General features: G+C 48.7%; 1 protein-coding gene and 1 pseudogene across 2 annotated transcripts in view; both read left to right on the top strand.

The window, feature by feature from the left end:
• Positions 1-1,251: 1,251 nt before the first annotated feature.
• LOC148655398 (uncharacterized) lies at positions 1,252-5,372 on the top strand (annotated as a pseudogene).
• Positions 5,305-26,150, top strand: part of bltp3b (bridge-like lipid transfer protein family member 3B) — a 65,041-nt gene continuing 44,195 nt past the window's right edge. For both annotated transcript variants that reach the window (XM_088646014.1, XM_088646013.1), the window contains exons 1-2: positions 5,305-5,701; positions 20,380-20,542. In XM_088646014.1, the coding sequence (XP_088502140.1) occupies positions 5,658-5,701; positions 20,380-20,542 (207 nt within the window). In that variant the 5' untranslated portion in view covers positions 5,305-5,657. The remainder of the gene's footprint in view (positions 5,702-20,379; positions 20,543-26,150) is intronic.

The following is a 26,150-nucleotide window of genomic DNA, read 5'->3' as shown; positions in this document are numbered from 1 at the left end:
GGGTGTTATGATAGTAAGAAAATGCACATTGTTAATATTAAGAAGAAGCAAGATTTATTTTATTTTTTAACTCTGATGTTTATTGTGTTCAAACATTCAAGAATCACACTCATAAATAGGATTTGCTGTCAGTATTGGAAATGACTGCCTACAATACAGCACACCAGTTACTTACAGTATATCCATATCACTGTATGTACTGACGTCTTGCTTTTCCAATGTTTATTAACAGAGGTCATACATAGAATCCATCCATTTTCTTACCACTTTATCCAGTACAGGGGACACTGGAGCCTATCCTGGCAAGCAGCAGGTTCAAGGCAGGGTACACCCTGGACAGGAAGCCAGACAGTCACATGGCAGACAGACACAGACGTATACACACCAAGGCCAATTTACCTAGAAGCCAATTAACTAAACCACCAGCATGTCTTTGGGCTGTGGGAGGAAACTGGAGCACCCAGAGGAAACCCATGCGAACATGGTGAGCACATGCAAACTCCACACAGACAGCACCCCAGGCCTAGAATCGAATGCAGGGCCCCAGCACTGCGAGGCACCAATGTTAACCACTGCGACAGCATGCAGCCCTATTGCCGGTTATTGTTGGTAATAATTAGTCCATCCGCACAGAAGACATGAGCCTGTGCACAAGTTTTATTGAGCTTCGATATTTAAACGGCAGTGTATGTAAACCTTTAGCCTCAGAGTAAAAATGCATGAAGATACTGAACATTCACACCACACAGTCCCAAACAAACAAAATAGTGCTGAAATGAGCATTGCAGGCGCTTCATTACAGAATGCGGTCATCACCGATGGGGAGGTGGCCTTGTACAAACTGTACCAAAAAACACTGAATTCTACTTGCAGCGCCTTCAGAAAGAATTCAGACCCCTCCACTTTTTCCACACTTTTTTTGTGTTGTAGAGTCCACAACTTTGCAAATTCATTAAAAATAAAAGACTGAAATCTCTCATTTACATAAGTAACTTTACTCTGACACTCCAAATTTCTTTTGATCGTCTTTGAGATGTCTCTAGAACTTGACTGTAGTCCACCTGTGGCAAATCCACTCGATTGGACATGCTTTAGAAAGGCGCACCCCTGTCTTTAGAAGGCCCCACGGCTCACAGTGCATGGCAGAGTACAAACCAAGCCATGGAGTCCAAGGAACTCTCCGGAGATCTCTGAGATAGGATTGTGTCAATGCATAGATCTGGAAAAGGGTATTAAAAAATTGGAAATGCATTGAAGGTTCCCAGGAACACAGTGGCCTCCGTCATTGTCAAATGGAAGAAGTCTGGAACCACCAAGACTCATCCTAGAGCTGGCCGTCCAGCCAAATGGGGTATTCGGGCAAGAAGGGCCTTGGTCAGGGAGGTGACCAAGAACCCAATGGCCACTCTAACAGAGCTTCAGAGTTGCTGTGTAAAGATGGGAGAAGCTGGCGGAAGGACAACCATCTCTGCAGCCCGCCATCAATTAGGTCTCAATTCAATTCAACTTTGTCATTATACTTACACAGGTGCGTAGTATAATGAAAAGTGTTTCTCATTAGTCTCTCAGGTGCAGAATATATACAGGACAGCAGACAAGACAATAGACAGAAAATGCAATAACAATGTAAACAATGAGTATGGTACCAGTATGACAGTACCCATATCTGTTAAAAAACCGTGCAAAAGTACACAAACGGAGCAAACAGTGCAAAATAATACAGCATTATCAAATTGAACAACTCAGTCAAGTAAAGTTTTATGTTCCAGTCTGTCTTACATTCAGTTGTCGGAGGTACTGTATGGTGCATGTAGTGGTGTAGGAGTACAGGAAGAAGTGAGGAGAGCTCATAGTTTGGTGGGTGGGAGTGGGGGGGTCACCAGTTTGACGGCTCTGGGGAAGAAGCTATTTCGGAGACTTGTCGTGTGCGACTGGATCATCCAGAACCTTCTACCAGATGGTGAGGGGCAAACAAGTTGTGACTGGGGTGAGTGGGGTCGGTCATAGTTTTGGTGGCTTTTTCCGGACAGCTGGTGTTGTCGATTTCCCGGATGGGTGGTAAGGCACTGCGGATGAGGTGTTGGGCAGCTCTGACCCCCCTCTGCAGGGCCTTGTGGTTGGATGCGGTGCAGCTGCCGTACCAGACTGTGGGGTAGCTGGTCAGTGGCTGGACTGAAGCCACTCCTGAGTAAAAGGCATGTGACAGCCCGCCTGGAGTTTGCCAAATGGCACCTAAAGGACTCTGAGAGCATGAGGACAAAGATTCTCTGGTCTGATGAGACAAATGGAACTTTTTGGCCTGAATGCCGAACGCCATGTCTGATGAAAATCAGCTGCTCATCACCCGGCTAATCCCATCCCTATGGTGAAGCATGGTGGTGGCAGCATCGTGCTGTGGGGATGCTTCTCAGTGGCAGGGACTGGGAAACTGGTCAGTTTTCAGGTTTTATTTTTAATAAATTTGCAAAAAATTCCTAAAAAACGTGTTTTCGCTTTGTCATTATGGGGTATTGATGGCAAAAAAAGAATCAATTCAATCCATTTTGAACTGAGTGTACAACCCAACAAAGCTAGATATTACTGTGCACATAGAAGGTGCCCGTTTCATCAGCTCTCATACAGTATGTGACTGCAATAAATATGCTCAGAAAGCCTGCAATGATTCATGTCTTCACACAGTGAGTTCTCTGTTGTAATTCATCATTCATGTAGTGCAGGAGAACACATTCTGATTGAGAGAATGAAGTAATATCTACCAGTAATACAATATTCGGTCTCGTGCAAAACAGTACAAGCAGTAGAAGGTCTCATGTCTGTGATCTGCTCAATTTTATCACAGATACTTTGCTACAGCCCTGTGAAATGTCCTGGTCTGCACTCTGGGCTGGTGTCGGCTTCTTTAACAGCTGATTCTGTCGATATGTGTTTAATGGCTTGTTTACTCAGGACCTATGACTAAACCAATTATTTTTTGTCAGCCTGTATGTCAACTCCCTTAGTGTTTATCAGCTCACTGAGGGTGTATTCAGGCTCTGAGGTGGGTGGACCAATCGAGTTTTTGCTCCTTGAATTAAAATTGAAATGACTCAAAGAATTGAATCATAAAAATGTTTTAAGTCCAGGAGACTGGAAGTAAGTAAGAATCAAACTGCCTGTGACACTGAGAGGCATTTGGCTACCCTCCAAATACAAGTAAAGGTTTATTCCGTGCTGGAAAAAAAAGGCACAACGTTTTGTCTGAAGGCTCCACGGGCAAAACGTTGTCCCTTTTTTTTTCCTTTCAGCAGGGAATAAACCTTTACCTGTTCCTTTGCAGCCTATGCATGCTGACACAGCTCCCTACTTGAACTACTACAACCCTCTAAATACTACATATAAAGAAAATAATTTAAAATCTTGTACATGTAAAATAAGGATGCTCAGAATAAATCATTACTTGTATGAAGGGAACCTTGTTAAAAACTAGTACTAAATGGAGCATAATAGAGTATACATTAAATAAAAAAGAGAAACACAGTATTTAGCACTTTATTCCATTCAACTCAAACGTGATTGTCCCATTTGGGGAAATTCACTGTACGCTCTCAACATAACACGATGAGATTGATTAGTGCAGGGGCAGCCATACATAGAGGCAGTGGCAGAAAATGGCCTCAAGCAGGAGACACAGAAGAAAGTGATACGTTTTTCCAATATTATATACTGTACATTATCCCATCCAAGCAATGGTTTTGTCAGGTGCTTTCCCAAGATACTGAAAATAAATCCACCTGGTTTACTGGTTTCCTTTCGCTGTGGACTCTTGGTCAAAGCTGTTAAGGGTTAATGCGGCACACTTTGATGACGCTTTGACATCACACTTCACACCGCTGTGAAGATGATGTCATTGCCAGCATTCCTGTGAAGATGATGTCATTGCCGGTGTGCGTGAACTCACATGACTCGCAGCGCACTATCCCCCAGGAATCGGGGGCAGTACAGCCTCACCTGCTCCACTCTCGTGCTTTTTAATTGTTAAGGTGATCATTGTTACTCACCTGGGGAACACAGGCACACTGCTGGTCGGGCAGCCCTGCTCAGTGGTACAGACCTGACTCTGATAACGCCTGATACAGTTGGCGTTAGATGCCAAGTCAGATGTTAAGCCATTTAAGAGTATTAATTTGATCTGACACCCGAGCATCCGTTCTTTCGATTTAGAGTGGTTGTTACAAGCCTTGACAAGACCTGGTGTATGAGATATTCCATCAGTATCGACAGGAAGTTGTTGTGGGTACTGCTGTACAGTGAACTCAATGTGGAATTGGATTTCTACCCACGCTGATATGTTGGTGGTGACAGGAGACAACCCCCACATATTCAGAATTCTCTAAGGTACCGACAAAGTCCTCACAGCGGACTTCGGTATCAGCACCAAAAAAAAAAAAAACGGTCCAGAGGACACGAGCCGAAATGATGTGGAAGTGCATTTAAAACATGAAGGCGCGTCTTTACACAAAGAGTGGTGGGGGTCTGGAAGAAGCTACCCAGCCATGTGCTCAAAGCCGGTACTTTTGCTTCGTGCTGGAAACAGCTGGAAGAGATTCTTGGATCGATTAGCTTCCAATCGGGCTAATCGGGGTTTGGTCCAGACTCGGTTGTAACCTCTCTCAGGGTTTTATTAGGGAGCTATGATTGTCTGTCGGACCTGCTGGGAGGTGGATGGAGTGTCTGAAGGGTATCGAATGAGCAGGAACAATGTTCCGCTGGCCTGCCCCTCGCAGTATCCCACAGATATCACATGGGTGCAATAGAAAGGGATTTTTATGGCGTTCTGCTCCGTGCGAAGGGAGACTGTGAGTCTCTGCTGGTGAACTGACAGTGTTTGAAAACCAAGCCATTGCGGGTCGCTAAAACCACTTGACTTGGATTTTTCTGTAGTGGGGGTTTAGCACAATCTGTGTAAAGTAATGGTTGTTGTTGTTGTTATTATTATTATAAGTAGTAGTTGTTGTACACTCCGCTGTAAGATGTGTTAAAGACAAGCGGACCGATGGAGAACTGAACGATAACAGTAACTGCTCTTATCTTTACACCAAGTTGTTATTGCTGAAATCATACACAGTAAATAGGGAGGGGGTGGGGACAGCCCAGCCGGCTGGGAAGGGGAACAAGGAGACGAGGGCGAGGTCTGCCCCGCTTCAGTCAAACCCCGGCTGCCCGGCTGCCCCCGCCCGCCAGCGTGGTGCGCAGGCCGGGCCGGCGCTGGCACTCCGCGCCGGCAGGGGGCGGCCGTGTGCGCGGAGGCGGGGCCACGGTTCCGATTCGCGCCGGCTCAGGCGGGGGCAGGGACGCGTCTGCGGCGCAGGCCCGGTGCCCAGGTGGCGGTGTAGCAGCGGGGAGGAGGGATGGGGCCTCACGGAGAGCGGCGGCGGGTGTCGTGCCGTCAGTAAGGACGCGCTGCCAGGGAAGGACGGGAGCGGATTTCTTCTTCTTCTTCTTTTTTTTTTTAGTTGTTGTTGTTGTTGGTGTTTTTTTTTCCTCTCTCTCTCTCTCCGAGGGAGGAATAGGAGTCGGCGAGCCCTGTCTCAGCGATGACACCGGCTGCGGAGCTCACCTTGTAAAAAGAAAAAAAAAAGAATTAATCGCCGGGACGCGTCGCCGAAAGGGAGGCGGTCATGGCGGGACTCATCAAAAAACAGATCCTCAAACATCTCTCCAGGTCAGGGGTCCGGGCGGCGTGAGCAGGCCGAGCCTGTGCGGCGTGATTCACCCCCGCGGTCCCCGGGGTGTGCGTGGGGTGCCGTCGTCTTCGTGGCGTGTAATGGTCCGTGACAGTGTCCGCGCCTCGGACCCCTGACGGTAGCGAGGCGGAGGGCGGTGGGGTCAGCCGGGCCGGGGCTGCGTGTGACAAGACCGGAGGAAGCGCTTCTCCTTTTGGGGGTTTCGTCCACATTTTCCGCTCGCCCCTGTGTGTGTGTTTGTGTGTCTGTGTGTGTGCGTGCGTGGGGCTGAGCTCCGGCGTTATCTGCGATCACACAGTGCCCCCTGAAAATCTTGTTGTGTTTTTTCTCTTGTTGTGATCCCCCCCGGCCGCACACAAAAGCAGTCCTCGTTTGCGGTCCACCCGGGCACAGTCCACAGCCGTGCTGCGTGGGCAGCCCCGGTGCAGGGGAGGCGGCCGTGCCGGCGCTCGGTCTTTTTCACGCCTGGCTGCGCGTAAAGGTGACTTCTCTTCGTCCTGGGGGACGGGGGGCGCCTTCTGGCCGCTGGCCGTGGTGTCCGTGGGAGAGGTCCCCCATGGTCGCTTTCTCCCGTGACCCCAGCTGCAGCAGGCGGGCACCCACGGGCGAGCCGACTGCGTGTGCGGGATGAGCCTGGCTAAGACTTGACCGGCGGGGAGGCTGACTTTCTGAGCTCTGGGCTCTGGTGCCTCCTGTTGACCACGGGCTCTTGTTTTCCACGTAGTTGTGTTTTAAAAATAAACTGCAGCGTGTGTGTGTGTGTATGATGGCGAGACACTAAGGAGACGAGATGGATGACTTGTTAAGCAGGCATGTAAGAGGACCTTTTACTGAGCCGTACCGCTGAGCAGCAGTCGTGTGGGAGCCGAGCCTGCCCAGCCTGTGTCAGCTCGCTGTCCTGGGCCCAGCCCTGTGGACTGGATAGGATGAGCGAGCAGTGTTGCAGTTCACACGGGACAGGTGCCTGTTGCTACGGAAACGGAGACACTCGTAGGTCCCAGTGCTGGCCTTTCCGGAGAGCGTGACCGTCATGGCGTTGTTCTCCCGTTGACCTGTCCCACGCAGAGCGCCCCGGCGTGGCCCGGGCAGGGGGAGGAAGGGAGCTGCTGAGTCACAGAGCCTGTGACCAGACCGCCGGAGGCTGGGAATGGAGCCGGAATCGGAGCAGATAAGGGCTTCTGCGGAGCGGCGCCCAGAGAGGCGCGGGGCGTCCTGGGTTTTCCCCCCGGTAGGAAGTGCAGGCGTTGAAGGAGCTGCCCTCTCCTGAAGTCCAGCAGTGCACTCGGGACCGCTGCCTGCTGTCTGTCCTGCTGCCCGGCGTGTAATGAGTCACCCCCTGCGATTCCTAGTCGTCTCATTTGACCGCCTCTAGGACAGAAAAGGCAGCGGGATTCAGCAACTGCAGTCGTTCAATTTGACATGCTCTCCGACTAGAAGCCGTGCGGAGTCCTGCAGTGTGACTCCAGCTTAAGATGCTGCCTCATTGCGATATTTGCATTTTGTTTCTAGTCACAAGTGTGGGATTTTATTGCACTCACAAAATACAACGAGTTCAAGCTCTTAACATGTTTTAGAGCTGGCAGCAAACAGTTCACATGGCTGTGATTGTTAAGCCTGGAAGGTAAACCCGCAGGCCTGCGTCACCTGGACTGGGGCATGGAGCTGCTGTCGATTGAACAGCTTGCTCCCCGGACCGGTCGAGTCCTCCAGGGGGGCTGCTGAAGCTGGCAGTGCCAGCGGGGCTCTCTGGGGTCTCGGATAATGACACACAATCCAAGAGCGAGTCCTGGCGCTCCACAGCTCTGGAGGAGAAGTGTGTCCTGTAGTGCTTCAAGGGACGTCTCTGGCAGCGAGCAGGAAATGGCAGGCTTGTGTGGAGGGTTCAAATCCTGAAGTCAGGGACGCAGGCATGAGCTCAGGGAAATGTGGCCTGCCTGAGTTTCCTGGTTCAGACTTGTCTTTATCCTCCTTTCTCTGTGTGGCCCTGCACTTTGTCCCAGCTGTTGCAGGGAGAGCTGTGTTATTCGCGGTTAGTTGGGGTGTTTATTGAGGGTGTTTTTTCTGGGATTCAGATTAGCCCTGTCAGAACACCACTTGGGAACAAAGGCTTTGAAGCTGTTGGCTGTTGTTGGTAAAGTGTTCTTGACCTTAAGAACATAAGACCCTTGTTTCACATCTGCTGGCAACTTTTATTCCTCCAGACCACATCCCACTCAGTCGGCCCAGTGTAACACTCCCAGCGACCATAGGTAATTCCTGTAATCCTGTTCCAGGCAGTGTCCCGTCGGCACGCGGATAGGTATCGCGAGATTTCCTCAGCTGTGCTGAATAAAGGTTAGAAATGGACAGCAAAACACGTATCCTCGAGAAGATAATAACGGTTACAAATAAGGAGAGGTCAGTCTGACCCATTTGTTAGCAAGTAGTTTAATGATCCAGGGATCCCAGCTGTTTCTTGAAAGAAGTCAGGGTCTTGCCGTAAGTAAGTCTGAGTTTGTAACGTTGTCTTGAGTTTCACTAGATGGGTCTTTCTCCTCCTCTTAATCTCTGATGCTTACAGCAAGACTTCCTCACACCCCCACCATATTGAGGGAGTTATTCTGCAGCAGGAAACGTGCAGCTTGGTTAGTCAATACTCTAATTAGATTCCATCTCGCATGGAGAGGGACCTGTTCATGTTTGACATTTCAGACTCTGCATTCAAGAGCTTTTTCTTCCTTTGGTGTTTCTAATTAGACGTAATGGTGGTTCATTTAATCTTTTCCGCCTGGCAGCCCAGTACAGTGGTAATACAGGAGAGGTGTGACCCTGCCAGGCCGGGTGCCGGCAGCTCCTCAGACAGGCTGCTTCGTGATGGAGACTTGCCCGCAGCTCTGAAAGATTTCACAGTGGGCAGCAAAGCGTCCAGTGCAGCTGCCTGTGCTCATGGAGAAACTCAAGGGCTTACGACAAGCGTGGGTTGTTCCTGGTATGGGCTGCGACAGTCGCACAGTGACAGGAAAGCAGTCTGATCATTTTCTGGTTCGACTTCCGTAAACACCTGGGGCCAATTTCATTCTGTCTGGATTTATGATCTGGTCTAAATATAGAGCCATCGATTTTCTTTCCACTGTTTTCTGTGGAATATCTTCTGCTGGTGCCCCGGGTCTCTGGGCTGCTGTTGGTTGACATGCGAGCTGGGTGTTGTTTTCCTCCTGTCTGGAGACGAGCGGTTCTTGACTGTGAGCCGGGAGGCACTGCTGTAGGTGTGAGCAGTACTGGTGTCATCGGGGGTTCGAGTGGATTGAGATTGTCGTGCTGTTGTTTCAGCAGGCTGTCCTAACACAGGATTACCATTATGATATAGAAAAAAACATAGTTCCCTTAGTTCTCAGGAAGCTGAAAAATGGTCAAAAACGAAACTTGACTGTATTTAGGCGTCTGTTAAGTAAAGCACTTCCATATTTTAAGTTGACTTGTGGTGTCTCAGATAAACTGGAGGATTTTTTTTTGCGTGTCTGAACTTAATAATTTATGGTTTAATAATTCACCATATTTAAATAGCACTCTTCATCCTTATGGAACCCAAAGTGCTTAACAGACCCGAGACCCTCTTCATCCTCCACTGACGTGCAGCTCCACCTGGGCGACACACGGCTGCCCCAGTGCACTGCAGACCAGGGGGAGGAGAGAGGAACTGCCTCGTCGGGAGAAGCTGTTGAATCGGAGGGGGGGGAGCCTCAGGGAGGTCAGGTTGTGCTAGCCCAGGACACTGGGATCAACGGCGCTGTTGTGTACAGTGCCACGGAGTCACGGGTCAGTGACCGAGCGGCCAGGCCCTCATCCAAACATCTCATCTGAAGGGCGGCTCCTCCCACAGTGCAGTGCACCCTGTCATACAGAGGCATGAGACCTGCAGGTCTGACCGGGCGGGGGTCTCGGACTGGGCCCGGCCCCGCTCAGCTGACGAGATCGTGCTGCAAGGTGGGAAAGCTTCAAGACCAGTCGAATACCGCTTGTTCCCGACTGGCAGGGCTGCAGGCCGAGTGCGACTCTGTCTCCCTGCCTGACTTACGAGCCGTCCCGTCTTTGTGACAGCGGCCCCGGCGCCTGTGTGGAGTGGCAGGACACACTGTGGCACGCTGTGCGACTGGACCCGCACCTAACGAGCAGAATGAAATCAGCCCCCTGCGGTGGGCTTCCTCCACAGCCTGTGGAAAGAGGAGGAAGACGTTCGAACAAATCTGTTTGCAGGTCGTCTTGGGCTGCTGCTGTGTGCTGTAAGTCTGTGATCAGGCAGGCTTATCTAATGGTTTGTACACAAGGGCTATTTGTCAAGAGCTTTGCTTTCACAAGACTTGTTTATCTCACCTGACAGGCAGGACAGGTACCTGGAACACCAGCTCTTCTCTGAGATTGTGGTTCGTTTGAGCAGGATAAGCTCCTCGCCAACATTTTTCGGAGGTTTGCTGCAGTAATTGCCTGTCTCGCAGGGCAGCCCGAGTATTCAGCCTGACCTTCCCCTCCTGACTAAAATTTCCGTTTACACTATACTGCAGCTTCCTGAGGTTTCAGCTTCAGGGTGTCTGTAGGGCTGCTGGAAACAGATTGCTGTGATACTTTTTTTTCCATAGCCTGGACCTTGAACTTCTGGAAAAGGCCATAGCTGGGATTTCTGTGCTCAAGTAGTTAGTGGCTACACTTTTAGATATCAAAGTATTATCGACACTTTTCAACAAGTATTGTCAGCAATCTTGAGACTTATGCACACTCATTCTCCTGTACTTGTTTATGTTCAGTATCCATATTTTCACACAACTCCAAGCCTGTTGTGTGTTTGCAGCAGGGTTTATTTTGAAAATAGGAACAAGATTCCCAGTTGATTTTGTTCAGCGTTGTTTTACAGGCCTGGGACATTTCTACTGTTCCCCTCTGAATTGACTGGGTACTGGTGGACTAGCTGACGTTTGAGCTGTTCCGAATCTGGCCCTGTTTCGCAGAAGCTCACTGGCCCACGGGCCTTGTCTGAGGCTGTGCTGGGTCACCTGGGTTCTTCAGTGTTTGAGCGCTTCAGCTCAGTAAGGCGGTGTCACGTTTCATCGTTTGCCCTTCCCCGTGGGATCGTCTCCACACCTGGCGGTTGCCATGTCCTGACACTGAGCCCTTTACGCCCAGCCCAGCGGTACCTGTGTACTGTATAACAGGAGTGGCCAGTCCTGGGCGGCTCCGGCCCGGGAAGAGTTCGTTCCGATCCCGCGGGGCCTGTGAATTCCTGCACGGAGCGGGAGAGCTGCTGGAGTCGTGAGCTGCTCCTCTGTAGAGGCTTGTGAAACCGGCTGGACAGCGCCTCTCCACAGCCGATAAGATCCCGTATCTCCAGTTTGTCTGCCCTCTGCACAGTGGAGCTGCACGCCCGCCCTGCGACCCAGGCGGGCCGACGCGAGGAGGGGGCTGTGCTGCTGTCCTCTCACAGTGGGGCATTGTTTGCCCTGACCCTCCAGCAGCTTCCCCTAATAGAGCCGCACAAACATACGAAGCCATCGGTGTCTTCCACACCCAATGAACAGATGCAGTGTGAATGGAACGCAGGAGACAATGTTCGCAGTGTTCGATGGCTATAAAAAGCTTCTCGCGTCTTGTTTCCCGGGCGGATCGCACTGTGTGGTTAATCGCTGTAGACTCTGAAAGGTTTCCGGGGGCTCTGCAGAAGCTCCTCAGTGTTTCTGGATTGCAGTGCGTTGAGGTCCGGGAAGGGCACAGGGATCTCGCAGGGGAGCGCCTGCAGGAATCTGGAACAAGCTGCCCAGCCATGTGGCTGAAGCCCATACCCTGGCTTCTCACAAGAACTGCCCAGTTGAGATCCTCTGGTCAATTAACTAATTAGCAAAAGGTCTGAATGGCCTCTCATAACCACTATGTTTTTACGTAATGCTGTATATCTGCAGCAGGGGGGACACTACTACCTCAGAGAGATATGAAGGACCTCCTCTGTGTTTTAATTGTTGTGAAGCTGTGTTGGTATCTTTTTGACAACACACACTTGTTTTATTTGTGTCCCAAAGGTGTTTCCAAGCCTGTGTAAATTCCTCCTGGGCTGATCTGTGGAGATTTCCGCCAGAGCACTGACACCGGACACTGTTGCTATACCTGTCTGGCAGACATTGGCCGCGGGCTCGAGTTTCCAGATACCTGATAGGAGTACAGAGCTATTGATTCCTTCCCCGTTTCACGTATATAAATTTTTAAGCGAGTCTGGCGCAGTGTGATGCTCTCTCTCTCTCAGTCTTGCTGAGGACTGTGCTCTGAAGTTCTGACTGTGAGTTAGTCTTTATATCAGTATCTTGACAATGACAGGGTGCTCAATGAAATAAGGAAATAAGAATAAAACAAAATGGGGGAAAAAAGTTCCCTATTTCTTTGAATAACAAACAGTGTAGTAAGATTAAATTTCAATATTCTTGAGTTAAGTTTGAAAGTTGATTTTACAGAAAGATGTTTTCTTTAAGCAGTTTACAGTTAGTCATTTTTTAATTTGAATCATGCATGACCCTGAAATTGAAGACTTCTTCTTGTTTCTGTGCCGAATGGAGGCAAAATTCTAACCAGCTCACACACACAAAAAAAGTTTGATTATCTGGGTTTGTTTTGATGAGGTAAATACTAATTTTTGTTGTAGGCAAACTGACTTCCAGTTTAGCCACTCTTAGTTCTCTGTGTGGTTGGCAGTGAAAATCGTGCTGTTTGTGTACCGAGTTCCCCAAATTGACTCTTGCTCCTTGTTCATGAAATCAGAACACAGGGTGGGCCCTAAAGTTGGATGCAGAGCACAACTTTTTACTTCAGAAAATAAAAAAAACCCTTAGAAGCTGTCCTGATCTCACAGAACCAGTATCGAGTTACTCACAGGATGGAAGCCAGACACTTTCTAGATCGTTCAGAGGAATATGAGGTCTAAATGTGGCTGCCTTCATTTCGAATCCTCCTTCTGGGAATGATATCGACCAGTGTTTTCAGGCGCAGCTGGTTCTCGACTGCGTTGTGCCGTGAGTGGCCTGTTTTGTGCGTGGACATTCCTCTCGCAGGCGGTGTTCGTGGTGTCGTGGGCCGGTGCTGTGCTTTGGGAAGGGTCTGTCCTCTCTGCGTGGCCTTGGGTTGAACTGGCTGTGCCCATCAGGTACCAGCCAGCGAGGGAATCGATGCAGAAGGATTTTGAATTCCAGTGTTGATTCTTGCCGTTAACCACCATCTGTTATTAGCAGTAGTATTATTACCTTATAGCTTGATCTCATGAGACCTCAGGTGTTGAACAAACCAGGCCTGCTCAGTGCTGGGGTGGGAGATGTCTGAGGAACACTAGGTTGTTGCTGTAAGTGGTGCTGGTGGACCAGTAGGTTGGGCTCCTCCTTCTGGGCCAGTTTCACAAACCAGTGCACCAGTATGGTGACCAGGCACACAGTGCTCTGTTTGGTGCTGTCTGTCTACTGCTACAGGTCCTGATTACTTGGTCATTAAAGATCCCATGTCAGTACTTGTGAGAGTAAGAGTGTGAGTAAATACTAATTTACAGTGGTTTTCCGGTTAAACTGTACTCTTGATTTGTACAATCCAGCCTTTTTACAAGTGCCCCCTCCTTCAGTTGGCGAAGCAGTTTCTCAGTCAGCTGATCTGCTGTGCAGTGGGGCTGCAGGTGCATGATGACTTCTAGGGAGCTGAACGTCAGTGGGAGATGAAGTGGGTCCCCCCTTATATGTAAACTCTTTGAAAGCCTTTGGGATGTGAAGTGCTTTGCAAATGCAAGGAATTAATGATCTCATCCTTCACTGTGGAACGCTGTGTCTCTGAACAGCCGAGGGGAAGTTTGAATGTGTTTGATTCGATTGCTGAGAGGAGGAAACGCAAGTCCAGGCTGTGGTCACTGACCGCCACCCTGACTGTGCGTTTATTCGCTGTAACAGATATAGTCCAGAGGTCACTGGTAAACACACACCATACAAGAAGCGTTCTGTAATTGAAGATTCCTTATACGCTCGTGACATACACTGACGTTTTTGAAAGTGTGAGTTAGAAAATCAGGTGTGCAGCACTGCTGTAGGATGTACTGTACAGAACGCTAGCCTTAGCCCAGTGTAGAGCAGCTCGCTGTCCTGGGATGGCCTCGCACGCAGGCTGGGCTCACAGTCGGCTGGAAGGCAGGTGGACTAGCAGTGCATGACCTGAGGCCGGCTGCGTCAGTAGTACTACAGTGTACTGTAGTGTCTTCTCTGTGCGCTTTGGCTCGTGTTGAGTGGCTTAATACTGAACCTGTATGCAGAAACAGCTCTGGTTAAGGGCTCATGGCCAGACATGCTTGCTGCTGTTTCGCTGTGCAGTGGCGCCTCTGGGCGATGGGGGCAGGAGACTGTGCCAGATTGCTTCATGTTGAGCAGTCACAGCTCTCTGTGGACACATGTCCACGCCGGGCAGGTGCTCCTCATAGCCTCTCTGTGCATTAAGGAGTCAACTGTCCACTGTGCCTTTTCTCTGAGGTGTGGAGAGCTACTAGGAACTTTATGCTCCACTGGTAGCATCTGAGCCCAGTACCCTGCAGGCTTCACTGGTTGACCGATTTGCCGGTGTGCCGGTTTGAATGGCGTGCGTTAACAAAAGATGAGGAGAGGATTGGTTATAAAATGAATCATTTATAAGCATCGTGTGTCATGTAGATGCACAGCTGCATTTGTAGCTATAATGGAGAGTTTAGAACAAGCTGCCCAGCTGTGTCCTTGAAGCTGATACCCGGGCTTCTTTCAGCAAAGATCTGGATGAGATGTCCTCAGATCCTTCAGATACTAACTGCCAATCAGACCAGATGGACCGAAGAGATCCTCTTGTTTCTTCCATTCTTCTGTCAACAGGCTATTTCAGGTTTTCATGAAAAGCCAGCAATGTCCATAACTCTCATTAGTAGCAATTTGTATATCGTCATACAGAAAACTCACTAGGACTTTCATTGTAGCACATGGCAAGAAAAACAGCTTTCAGTCTTCAGAGTATCGCCAGTCTTCCAGCATAATTAATCTGGTCAGTGGTTATCCTCATAGTCACAGACCTAAGCTGTAATCTAATAAAGATTGGAGTAAATTTCCCCCCTGCGATGTGTTATGTGGGTGTTGGACATGCCTCTGTACCTGTGCGAGCACCGCAGCCCGTCGGCCTGGGTTTGAAATATAGACACATACAGTACGTGTGCAGGAAGTGAACTCTTCAGGTTTTGTTAGTGAATTAAAGGGGATCTGCAGTCCCAGTTTCTCAGACCGGTTATTAACTCTCAGTAACAAAATAGATTCATTGACATTATAGAAAAAAAATACAAATTTCGAATTAAGCACCAATCGTGAACTTTGTGAAAGTACTGTAAGCCGCCATGTTGTCACATTCGTTTTCCTATGAATTGTGACTTGAAGCAGCCCTTCCTGCTCACTAGTCGCTGTAATGAGTAATGTTGTGTAGCAGCCTTTTCACCTCGGAAATATCTCAATGTGATCTGCATGCTGAGTCAACAAGTGAGTAGTATTGTTGTCAAAACATCCATTGTTGTTGTGAAAACATTGACAGCAATATTTCTAGATTGAAAGAGGTGTGTTCCCAAGCCTGCGGGTTTATAATGTTATACAGCTGAAACATGCCACTGTGAGTGTTGCTGCCTCGTTCTGAATCACAGAGCGTGGCGCCGCGCATACCTGGAAGTTGTCTATTTTGTGATGTGATGTAACTTTGCAACTTATTGTGAACGTTTTACTTTCATTGTGGTTTGAAATGCCCTCACCGATGCTGATTCTTTCTAACTCCAAAGATATGAAAATAGCGCTGCAGATCCCCTTTAAAATAAACTTGATTAACAAATATTCAGTTATGTACCTTATGTGAGCTAGGAAGCAGTTTTTAAATTGGTGGAAAACGATTGCAAATATGGCCTCTGGAACAAAGTTCTCAGCAAATCTCCAGGCTGCCGTTTCTGTGGGGCGGAGCGGTGGCCCTGTGGCTCAGGATCTGCGCCTGCCTGCGGCCGGCAGAGGAATCCTACTCCGTTGGGCCCCTGAGCAAGGCCCTTCACCCCAGCTGCTCCAGGGGCGCCGTATAAATGGCTGACCCTGCGCTCTGACCCCCAGCTTCTCTCCCTGTCTGTGTGTCTCATGGAGAGCAAGCTGGGGTCTGCGAAAAGACAAATTCCTCATACATTAAAATGTATATGGCCAATAAAGTGATCCTCTGTGAACAGAGAAGGTTAGTGGTTTTGTCCAGAGGAAGGTGCCATGGTCTGCTGTAATGAAACAGACCTGCAGTCTGTGGTGGGATCTCTGAGTGGTGAGAGTCTCCTCCACGAGCCCCCGGCACGGCGCCGCCGTCAGTGTGCTGTGGGACCGGACCGGTCGGGGGTGTCTGATAGCGCTGGTTGAAATACAGCATGGTATGCCTCTTGCAGTAGTTTGCAATTGTTGAGGGTTGTGACAAGATTTCCAGTAAAATCTGTTGTTGATGGGGCGGTGGTCACGATTTTGATTCATAGTCCAGGGTTCGATTCTGGGGTGGCATTTGCATGCTTTGCTCACGTCCAGGTGGGTTTTCTCTGGTGGGCTCATTTCCTTCTCCCTCCCTGAGACTCGTCCAGACTAGGTGAACCGGTGTCCGTCTACAGACTCAGGACCTGTGCAGAAACGATGTAAATGACTGGCATGGAGACGGGTCGCTCTTGCTTTTGGCTGCAACAGTTTGCTGCATAAATAAGGGAGGTGATTATAAAACTGGCCCTTCACAATCAATATCCATCAACCTGTCTCCTCTGAAAGATAAAGAGGCTTATTCTAAATATTCTAAATGTAGTGTATAGAATTATAAAGGGCTTGGGAACGCTGATTTTTAGCACTTGAGGCTTTAATGTTTAAAGTCAGACATTCAAGCGCTGTACCCGAGAGCCCGACATCAGTGACGTGGGCGGAGCCTTTTAACCTTGATTTGAGTTGTCACAAAAATGGAAGTCCTGCGTCTCAGCGCCGATGGTGGAAAAACACGGGACCTGCTGCTTCGCATGTGTCGGACAAAACCCACCTGCCTCGCCTCGCCTCGCCTCTCTTCGGGACGAGATGGCTAGCCGGCCTCCCTGCGGGGGTCCAAGGACCGCGAGGAGTTCTGTATCTCCATCAGGACGCGAGAGGGGTCACGAACAAGGGAGGCCCGTCCGCTGGCTTGGTGGCTAGCAGCTTCCCCATTCCACCCTGTGACAACTGCGACACATGGCAGCATGATGCCAGCCATCGCCGCCTCGGCGTGGCGTGACTGCATGGCTCATTACTGCCCTGATCTTTTAATAGGGTTCCGCTTTAGAGCAAGTTGCTCTTTTAGTAAGAGTGAGATTACGCTTTAGTAAGATTTAAAGGTTAAGTCCATGCAAGCTTCTGGAACAACCGGATTAAGATTTTATTGGCAGTTCTTTGAGGATCTCTAAATATGTGGGGGGCACACCTCAAGCAGAAGCTGTTTTTTCTCATGAGCACCTTCAAAGGGATCTTCCATGTCTGGAAGATATTTCTTTAGGAATATGATGGAATGGGCACGGGGTATACTGCCTCAGCGGTAAGAGTCTGCAACTTGTGTCCGGTCCTGCTCCTTTGTTTGGTTTGCCGCGATGAGTACTGGGTAGCCTTTTCGGATTGCCTGCGGACCAAAAGCTGGGAAAAGGAGATCCCGAGTGTGTGACGTGGAAAAGGAAATCCCAAGTGTTTGAGGCGAAAGAGGACTGGTGCTTGTGTGGGCCTCACGTTGCCTCTGAACGCCTTAACAATCAGCGTTTCATGCTCAATGTGTGTGTCCTGTCGTGTTTTGTTCTTGCTGGAAATATTACTAGAAATATCTTGGGAAATGGAACACTTTCATCCCGAAGAAATCCTAAGATATAGCAACCTTCCAGCCTCCGTCTATAAATAGAGTGCCTCCTCAACTTCAAGTGTGTGGTGTGGCTGATGGAGCAGCTGATTCCTCTGGGATTCCAGAGCCCAGATATTCTGGGATTTTATGCGCTTTCTTCCTTTCAGCGCTGTCTGCAGTTAACCTTCAGTTATAGGAAGTGATTACGAGCGAGCCCAGGTCATTTGGGGCATCTAGCCCGTTGGTAGTTAGTGCAAATTCAGTTGCTGTTGCCATCCATGTATCTGTTTAGACTGCCAACTCATGCTTACAAGCACTTTGTAGACTTGATCTGTAACAGAACCATTTGCCTCGTTATGACTCAAATCTGTTGCTGGCACTGTGGACCAGGAGAGAGGGTGGAGCAGACTGTCGGTCTGTAGGGTAGGTACTGTGGACCAGGAGAGAGGGTGGAGCAGACTGTTGGCTGTAGGGTAGGTACTGTGGACCAGGAGAGAGGGTGGAGCAGACTGTCGGTCTGTAGGGTAGGTACTGTGGACCAGGAGAGAGGGTGGAGCAGACTGTCGGTCTGTAGGGTAGGTACTGTGGACCAGGAGAGAGGGTGGAGCAGACTGTTGGTCTGCAGGGTAGGTACTGTGGACCAGGAGAGAGAGTGGAGCACACTGTCGGTCTGTAGGGTCTGTAGGGCAGTACAGCTCTCCTCCTCCTCCTCACTGCTGGTATTTGAGTGCAGTCTTGCTCCTAATACAGTGAAGTGACTGTAAAAGAATTCTGTTTGTGGGGAAGCTCAGATTTTCTGGGAAACCTTGCTTTTACAGACGGTATATTCATAATGGCAAGTGTCATTGACAGTTTGTGTGGTGTTGAAGGAAATCAAAACACAGATGTGGTGATAGTGTACTCCTGTGTTCCACCTTAACACGTGAGAGGGGACTGAAATATTTTTGTCATGTGTCCTCATCAGCATCCTGATTATGGTCTGAACACACCTCCACAATTTGTTTGCTCTTTTCTTTTGTTGAACAAGTTGTGAGAAAAATGAAAAATATTCAGTGTTACAAATATACAGTGATTAGCGCATTGCGTTTGGCCCGTGGGTAGACTTGTACTTCTTGTGAGCATTACTGTGCCCTCAATTTTAAGTTTTGATACTTAGTTTTAATTTAGCAGGGTCCTTTTTTAAACACTCTTAACACCATGGAAAACACTTGTGTTTTTTATGTCCTATTTCCTGTTAATGAAAACTCCCTGCATGAAACACTGTAGTATTGTCCACAATGAGCTGTTTACCGAGGAGAACAAGATCATTTGTAATAAAAGACATCTGTCCTCTCTCGTATGGTGTTGGATGATTAAGGCGAGAGTGGGCTCAAATTTGTCTTGATGTTCCACTTAACGGTGCAGTGCCCAGAATCAAAACTGTTGGATTAGAGTTGAGAGGTTTCTCTTTTTATATCACAATAGCTAATTGTGAGACAGTGCAGGTTCTGGCACCAGCATTACAGAAACCTCTTCTCAAGTATGTCGACTGTCCTGATTTTTCAGGGTGTTGCTGTTTGATGTTATGGTTGCCTAGAGATGCAAGGAGAACGGCCTTTATTTTACCTAAACGAATGAGATGAGTAATTGGGTTACAGATTTGGCAACAGTGTGCCAGTGTGCTGCACTATGAGCTGTGATCTATAGTAGGGTTTCTTTATGCAAACAGTAACACAAATCACATACGTTGTGGGCAGAGTGTCTCAGCAGATAAACCACCCAGCAGCCTATAAATAGCACCCTGGGTTCAAACTCCTTGAAGGCGTTGATAAATTCAAGACTAAGCTGTCCAGTCCTGCTCCCAGGGTGCCGGTGTGCCTGTAGGTCTTCTGTGGCGCCAGTGCCTGAGCTGGGAGAAGCTATTACTCTTCTCCAGTTAAGCCACTAATGAGCTGATTTAGGTCATTAAGAACTGAGCTGGAATGATCACCTGCAGAAACACTTGTCCTTAAGGGTCCAGATTGGACAGCCCTGCTTTATAGCCAGTGAAAAGAGGAAAGTACCCACTTTGGCTGTTAAGGTTCCTGCATATAAGGTGATTTAAAGGCTGGGCTTTGTTTGATTCTTGCTATTTTGGGGGTTTTGCGTTGTTAGTACTTCTGCGTGCTGTAATAGAAAAAGAGAATCTAAATGGCTTCAGATGTCTCTACGGCACAGGGCACTTTGGGTTGGCCACCAGTAAAGCTGGTTAACTCGAGCACTGCCAGCCCCAACTATATCAGTAGCACCAGAGGCAATCGCATATTTGGACATGAAAACAACTTATGAGAGAAGCAGCTTCAAATCCTTCATACAAAACCGATTTTATTGGTGGAAAAGTAAAATGTTTTAGAGGCTTTTACCGTTCGTCGAAGACTGACCTTGGCTAATGAAGTTGTGTTGAAGAGAGGTCGATCTCGCTTTCCCAGCAGCCTCCCTTCCCTGCTCTTCCCCCTGCGTGGCAGTGCTGGAGTGACGCCCCAGGAGGTCCTGTTCCAGTGCACGTCTGTGGCATTAACGCCAGCCCTCTCCGAGACTGTGCTGCCCTTCCTGTTTGCCTATGGGCTTACTCTGAAGCTGCCTGCCAGGATGAACGCTCCCCTCAGACACCCCTCGACCCAAATCTCTTCGCCCCACGGCGGGGTTTGTGGATGAAAGTGTTTTTTTCTCTCTCTCCTCGGTTTCCTGGTGCTCGCGTGAAGGCTGAGGCAGCGGCACCCTGAGTCACCCCTGCTCTCGTCTCCTCTTCCCGCCGCAGGTTCGCCAAGAACCTGTCCCCCGACAAGATCAACCTGAGCACCCTGAAGGGCGAGGGCCAGCTGACCAACCTGGAGCTGGACGAGGAGGTCCTGCAGAACATGCTGGACCTGCCCACCTGGCTGGCCATCAGCAAGGTCTTCTGCAACAAGGCTACCATACGGGTGAGGCCCCCCCTCGGCAGCTCTCCAGCCCTGCAGGTGGCAGGTGTCCTGCAGGTGTCCTGCAGGCTGTGCCGGACTTGGGCAGGGTTTGATTCAGCTCATCTGGAGTCTCTTGACATGCCTCCGCCATGCGTGCTGTTTTCTTCTTGATGCTTTTTTCCGTTTCTCCTTCTGCCTGTCAGGAAAGATCAGGTTTGTGTGGTGCATTCAGGGGCTGAACCAGAAAGCTCACCTGCTCTCTGGAGTGAAGGTCTGTACACCTGGCTGAGGTGCCCCAGTTACCTGCTCTACAGCGTTTCTCTTTACAGATGGCTTTTGGGGGGTGGGGTGGTTCCGATTTTAGGTGCCACGGTATACTTTCTCAGTGTGAATGTTTTTTTAGTTCTCAGAGGAGAATCATCCTAGGAGTACCAACTCAGAGTGTGGAGGCTTTTTATACAGCAGTGCAGCTGATTAGCATATATTATCTGAGGAAGGGGAAGGTCAATGTTGTTGAGCCTGTAAGACTCAGCTGTTTTTTTGCAGTCAGGTTTATCTTAATTTTTAAATCCACCACTGTTGTTAGAGCATAAGTTGGAGGTGAAGCAGTATGTGTTTCTAAGCACTTAACATTTGATTTAATTTTCTGAAGTCTCATGTAACTGACCCAGGTGTGGCTGCGTTCATACCTTAAGCTTATTGATACTTCATTTTATGCTTGTACATGTTCCCTGCTGTGCCAGGGTGACCTCCTTTTCACTTGGGTTGAGTAGTAGCAGTTGCCTTTGGTTTAAGCCCCTCGAACCTTCGCCTGCACTGGGAACTGCAAACCCCAGTTACACTGTTTGTCCCTCTTCCCTGTGGGGCACAGTCCTGCAGCACAGCACTGGATTTGGGCTTTGATCAGTGAGGCGGAAGTTTGGAGTTGTGAGTGCTTATTTTTGTTTAGCTATCAATTTTATTTTTATTGGTGTGACACCTGAAGAAGGCTCCACGGCCGAAACGTTGTGTTTTTTTTCTTCTTTTTTTCAGCATGGAATAAACCTATTGCTTATTCCTTTGTAGCCTACGCATGCTAACGCAGCTACCCACCTGAATTTTATTTTTAGTTATTCTTTTTGCACACAATATTAGTATGTCGTCTGTGAAGAGCTCTTAAAAACCCCATCGTTTGAGGTGCTGGCCTGAATTTATTCTCCTTTTCCGTGTAAGAGAAATGTGTGTGATTTCTTGCACTTATTGAACATTTATTTTGTTGAGCAAAATAAACCTTTTTTAACCTTATTTGCTGCCACTACCCATCACCTAAACATTTCTAGCCCTACAGTATGGGTTGCAGCAGTACAATGATGTGTGACTGAAGATAACCAGTGTGTGAAAAGATTGCAGAGCTGTTCCTGTTGCCGTCACTGGGAACTGTAGCACGTACTGGGGCTGGTCTTGTGTCACTGTGCTGTCAGATTCTAAAGCTGTGTGCAGTTGAAAGATTTTGCTAAAACCAAAACCGTAACTCATTTGAACAGCGACCAGAAATGTAAAATATGGTCGGTCCTCTTTAATGTGCATTATGTTTCTGAATGAAATGATTGTAAATCACTCCCAAATAACACCCACTTTAAAAGCTGTAGTGTACTTCATTTCAGACCATTCGGGGCGTAATTTTAAAAATGTTCTGTGAAATGGATCCTAGAAGTGTTCTGACACAGAAGCTCCTTTGTCTAGAGAGCTAACTGGAGACTCAGTCACGCTGTCGAACAGAGCTGTTTGTTGGTCCTTAGTGACAGAATACAGTTTATGGTTGATGCTACAACGTTATACGTTTTAATCAGGCACACCTGTGAGTATTTCAGGTGGTCGGTTACAGCAAACAAAGTAATTCTCAGTGTGATCTGCTGACATGAGAATGTGAACTGCTCTCCACTCTGTGAGCTGGCGAGCCTGCAGTGCACACAAGGACTGTGTCCAGCAGCTACCCAGCATGCCTGCTGCGTTGTGCGTGTGCCTGATATTGACACCCGTGGCAGCGCACAGAACTGCATGGCGGGAGATACTGCCAAAGGTCACTGCTCCTTCCTGCATCCTTCAGGTTGCGACTAACCAGAGCAAAGACTGCCTTTGTCGCGACCTTTCTCCCCGATGACAGGCCGGTGAATTTGTTTTTTCCAGTTCTGTTTCTGGTGTATTTCCACCCGCTCTGGAAGTGCCGGTGGTTCAGCTTCCCCTGCCGCGAGTGGTGTGGGCACTCGGGGCACTCGCCCCACACGCCTGGCGGCGGATCCATGACCCGCCTGAGAGGAGGGCTTGTAGACAGCACCTCTCTCGCTGACGTCGCTGCGCGCCTGCCTGCAGGAGGCGCCGTTCCCCCCAGAGAGCCCCAGCAAGCCCGAGCCCGAGCTGTTCCAGCTGTGCCAGCTGTGGGACGTGCTGGACCGGGCGCTGACCCCACCCGCCTGCGCTCCAGTGAGGGTTCTGCCCCTTGGGAGACCTCGCAGTTTTCTTTCTGCCTTAAAGATGCTAATGCATGTTTTCAGGTACCTGCTGATGTGCCTGAGGAGCCTCAGACAGTATTTCTCCCCCCTTAGGAAGCACGCACTGAATGAGCTCTTAGTGTAGTCTATATCCTGGGCCATTTCTAATTCGAATGTTTCGCCACGTTTTACTCTTGTGGTTGTGCACAAATAGACAGTTTCTCTCTGGATTTTGTCATTTGCTTCCTTTCTAAAACCACAAGACTTGGTAAATCAAGAGAGGACTGGTTGTGCCTTTTTGACATTTCTGCTCCGAGGCTGTGGAAGTGGGGGCTGGGGGGTTTCTGGGTGGGTCTCTTCAGGAGCGAAGGTAGAGCCTAAAGTCTGGCACCATCCTCATCTCTCCAGGCTGAAGGGCCATCGCGTTACATTCAGTGATTCCAGACTGGGGTTTGGGGGTATAAAAAGCAGATGAACTGGCGATTTCATTTTTTGTAAAGCTCTTGGCCTTCAGCTCTGCAGGGGCCAGTGTCCTGGCAGGCTGAGCTGTATCACGACGTTTCCCCGAGTCAGACAAGGCAGAACAGAACGTTTCCACTGATGCTCGCGTGCGCAGCTGTAGGTACACCTGGCGCAGGCCGCTTGTTTACTGTTGACTGGATTGTCAAAGGCAGGCTGTGCTTCATGCCTTGCTTTGTTTTCTGAAACCATTGCAGGCAGCGCGTTGTCTGAACAGAAGCAAAACCATTTCCCTTCCTGCTTTCACTTTCAAGAGCTTTCCTTTCCTCAGTGAGTAACTGCGGAGCTCAAAGACAAAAACTGCTGTAAATTTTTTATTGTCCCTTGTACCTGAAATATATTCTTAATCTTGGAATAAAAGGAAAGAGAAGGAAAGCTTGATGTTTTCTTTGATTTAGCCCGTTGGTTATACCACAGTGTTATTTGGTATGCAGTTATATGCAAAATTAAGCAACCCCTGCTAGACCAGTACACAGGCTTCTCTTGAGGACCTTATACACTGCTAATACTGAGTAATAAATCATTGTGCCACGAATACTGTCATATGAAAAGGTTCATTTCCATTTCTGAAAGCTCTGCAGCCTTTGAACTCTGTATGCCTGGAAGCAAGTGGACTCCTGCAAGGATTTTTGGTGAAAGAGGCCCAGTCTTGCTCATGTTAGTGTGACTTGTAAAGTGTTACTAATGGTTTTATCAATACTGTGGATGTTTTCAGTAGAATGTTTTCTTGGATTGATTAAGGATTGTAAAATACCACGTGATGGTGAGAGGAGGTGAAGGAAGCAAACATTTTTGATTACAAGATAAACCATTATATGAGTTTAATGAATTTATGATATGCTGTTAGAATGCAGCCTTTGAACTGAAAGTGGGAGTAAACCTGTTATCCTTTTGTCTTGTACTGTGGTGCAACTTCATCATAGAATTTCAGTAGCTAGTTTTGTTTCTCAATATATGTATATGTAAATGCGTATTTATGCACAGTATATTTATATACCTCCACACACATCTTCATTGTGCCGTTCGGAAATCCTTAGTGTTGTCTTACTGCAGTGTGACACAGTCCTGCTCTGTGCAGAGCTGGTTCTGTGGGCACAGGCAGGCAAAGAAACGCGTTTAGCGGCCATTGACCAAGTCAGGTCCAACTGCAGCCCTGGCAGGAAAGGTGCCAGCTGACTCATTTTTCAGTGAAGGCAGCAAGGAACCTTTGACGTGCAATAATGAGAAAAACTGCGCTTTGGCTGAGTGACAGAACAGTGAATGGAGCAACTGATTCTTTCCCAGCTCCACTCTCTGTCAGGCGTAGGGAACAGAAAATAACTTCTGATTTCCGTAAGAGGTTTTTTTGTTGGTTAAAATTGATTAGTAGCATTAAATTGAGCTATTGTGGCGAAGAGGTAAGGGTGTCACCAGTGCTGTTGGGGGTGCTGTGTGTGCATACTGTACCTTCTCTCTCGGGCTCTCTTGGACCACAATGGGTGACTGAAACCAGAGCAGGCTTCCTGCCCTTATCTGTGAAGAATACATACCCTGAGGGGAGAAACCGTACAATAGAATTACAAAATGACTAAGCAACTGGGCTTATCGATTAAACACATTCTCTGTAAAACCCAGGGAGGTGCGGATGGAGAAGTGTATTGCTGTAGTGTAGAGTTTCAGTTCCTTGTACATTGACTGTTGTCTTTTAGAGCCCATTAGTAACTGGGAAATTGTGATGATGGACGAAAATATAAATGTAATCACGGGCTTCCTGTCACGTAGGAGATACCCCATTCCAGCTGTTTTAAGTTATAGTTTCCCCAGTTGGATCTCTCCTCAGATGTCTGTTACAGTATAGGTCTGTTGTTCTTCCTGATCTGCAGGGGGCGAAGTAGCTCAGATTGTGTGGGATACAAGAATCAGGGGAGTGGCACAGGAGACAGCTGGGAGAGAACTGCAAAAAGTCTTGGGCCAAGTGATGGATTCGGCAAACGAAACTGAGCATTGGTAAACACAAAAATTATCCCTGAAGGAAGTAGGGAAACACCCTTTTCCTGCAATAGCCCCGAACCTGATGACTGTTTTGTTAAAATGGTTCTCATTGCAAAGCAGGTGAACGTGCACCGAATCTACATGGGAAACACTAGATGCCTGCCCACAGACACCTTTGTCAGTGGGTCTGTAGATGAGAATTTGTCCTCCATTGACTTGATCTGGTTAAAAACACAGGAATACAAGAGTGTGCCAGAGAGTGTTCTGTCTCCAGATCAGTGGGGTTGACGTCTGCTGTCCTGGCCGAGGAGTCGGACTGATCTGCGGGGAGAGGAGTCACTGCGGAAGAGCTCTTCTCCATTGCCGTATCCGCCTGCCTGGTGGATTTGCGCTGCGCTGCGTTCGCGGGGCACCGTCTGCTGACGTCCCGCGACGCTGGCGGAGGCGGCAGCTGGTGCCGGCACCCCCGTGGGCTCGGTCTCCACGGCGCCCACGTTCCTAACGAGGTCATGGCAGATCGCTGTGTTCATTAAGCTGTCGCTGCAGCAGCGGGGATGCTGGAGCCCTGGGGAGGGCACAATGAGCTCTCGGCGCCGAGGCCCTCCGCGGCATCGCTCGTGTCAGAATGTCTGCTTTCAGTCAAAAGGCTCGGCGTATCTGAATTCATTTTC

Source organism: Lepisosteus platostomus, chromosome 9 (assembly GCF_059453375.1).
Source record: "Lepisosteus platostomus isolate fLepPlt1 chromosome 9, fLepPlt1.hap1, whole genome shotgun sequence".
Taxonomy (NCBI): Eukaryota; Metazoa; Chordata; class Actinopteri; order Semionotiformes; family Lepisosteidae; genus Lepisosteus; species Lepisosteus platostomus.
The sequence above is the reverse complement of the archived record's forward strand: the minus strand, read 5'-3'. Positions and strand labels throughout refer to the sequence as shown.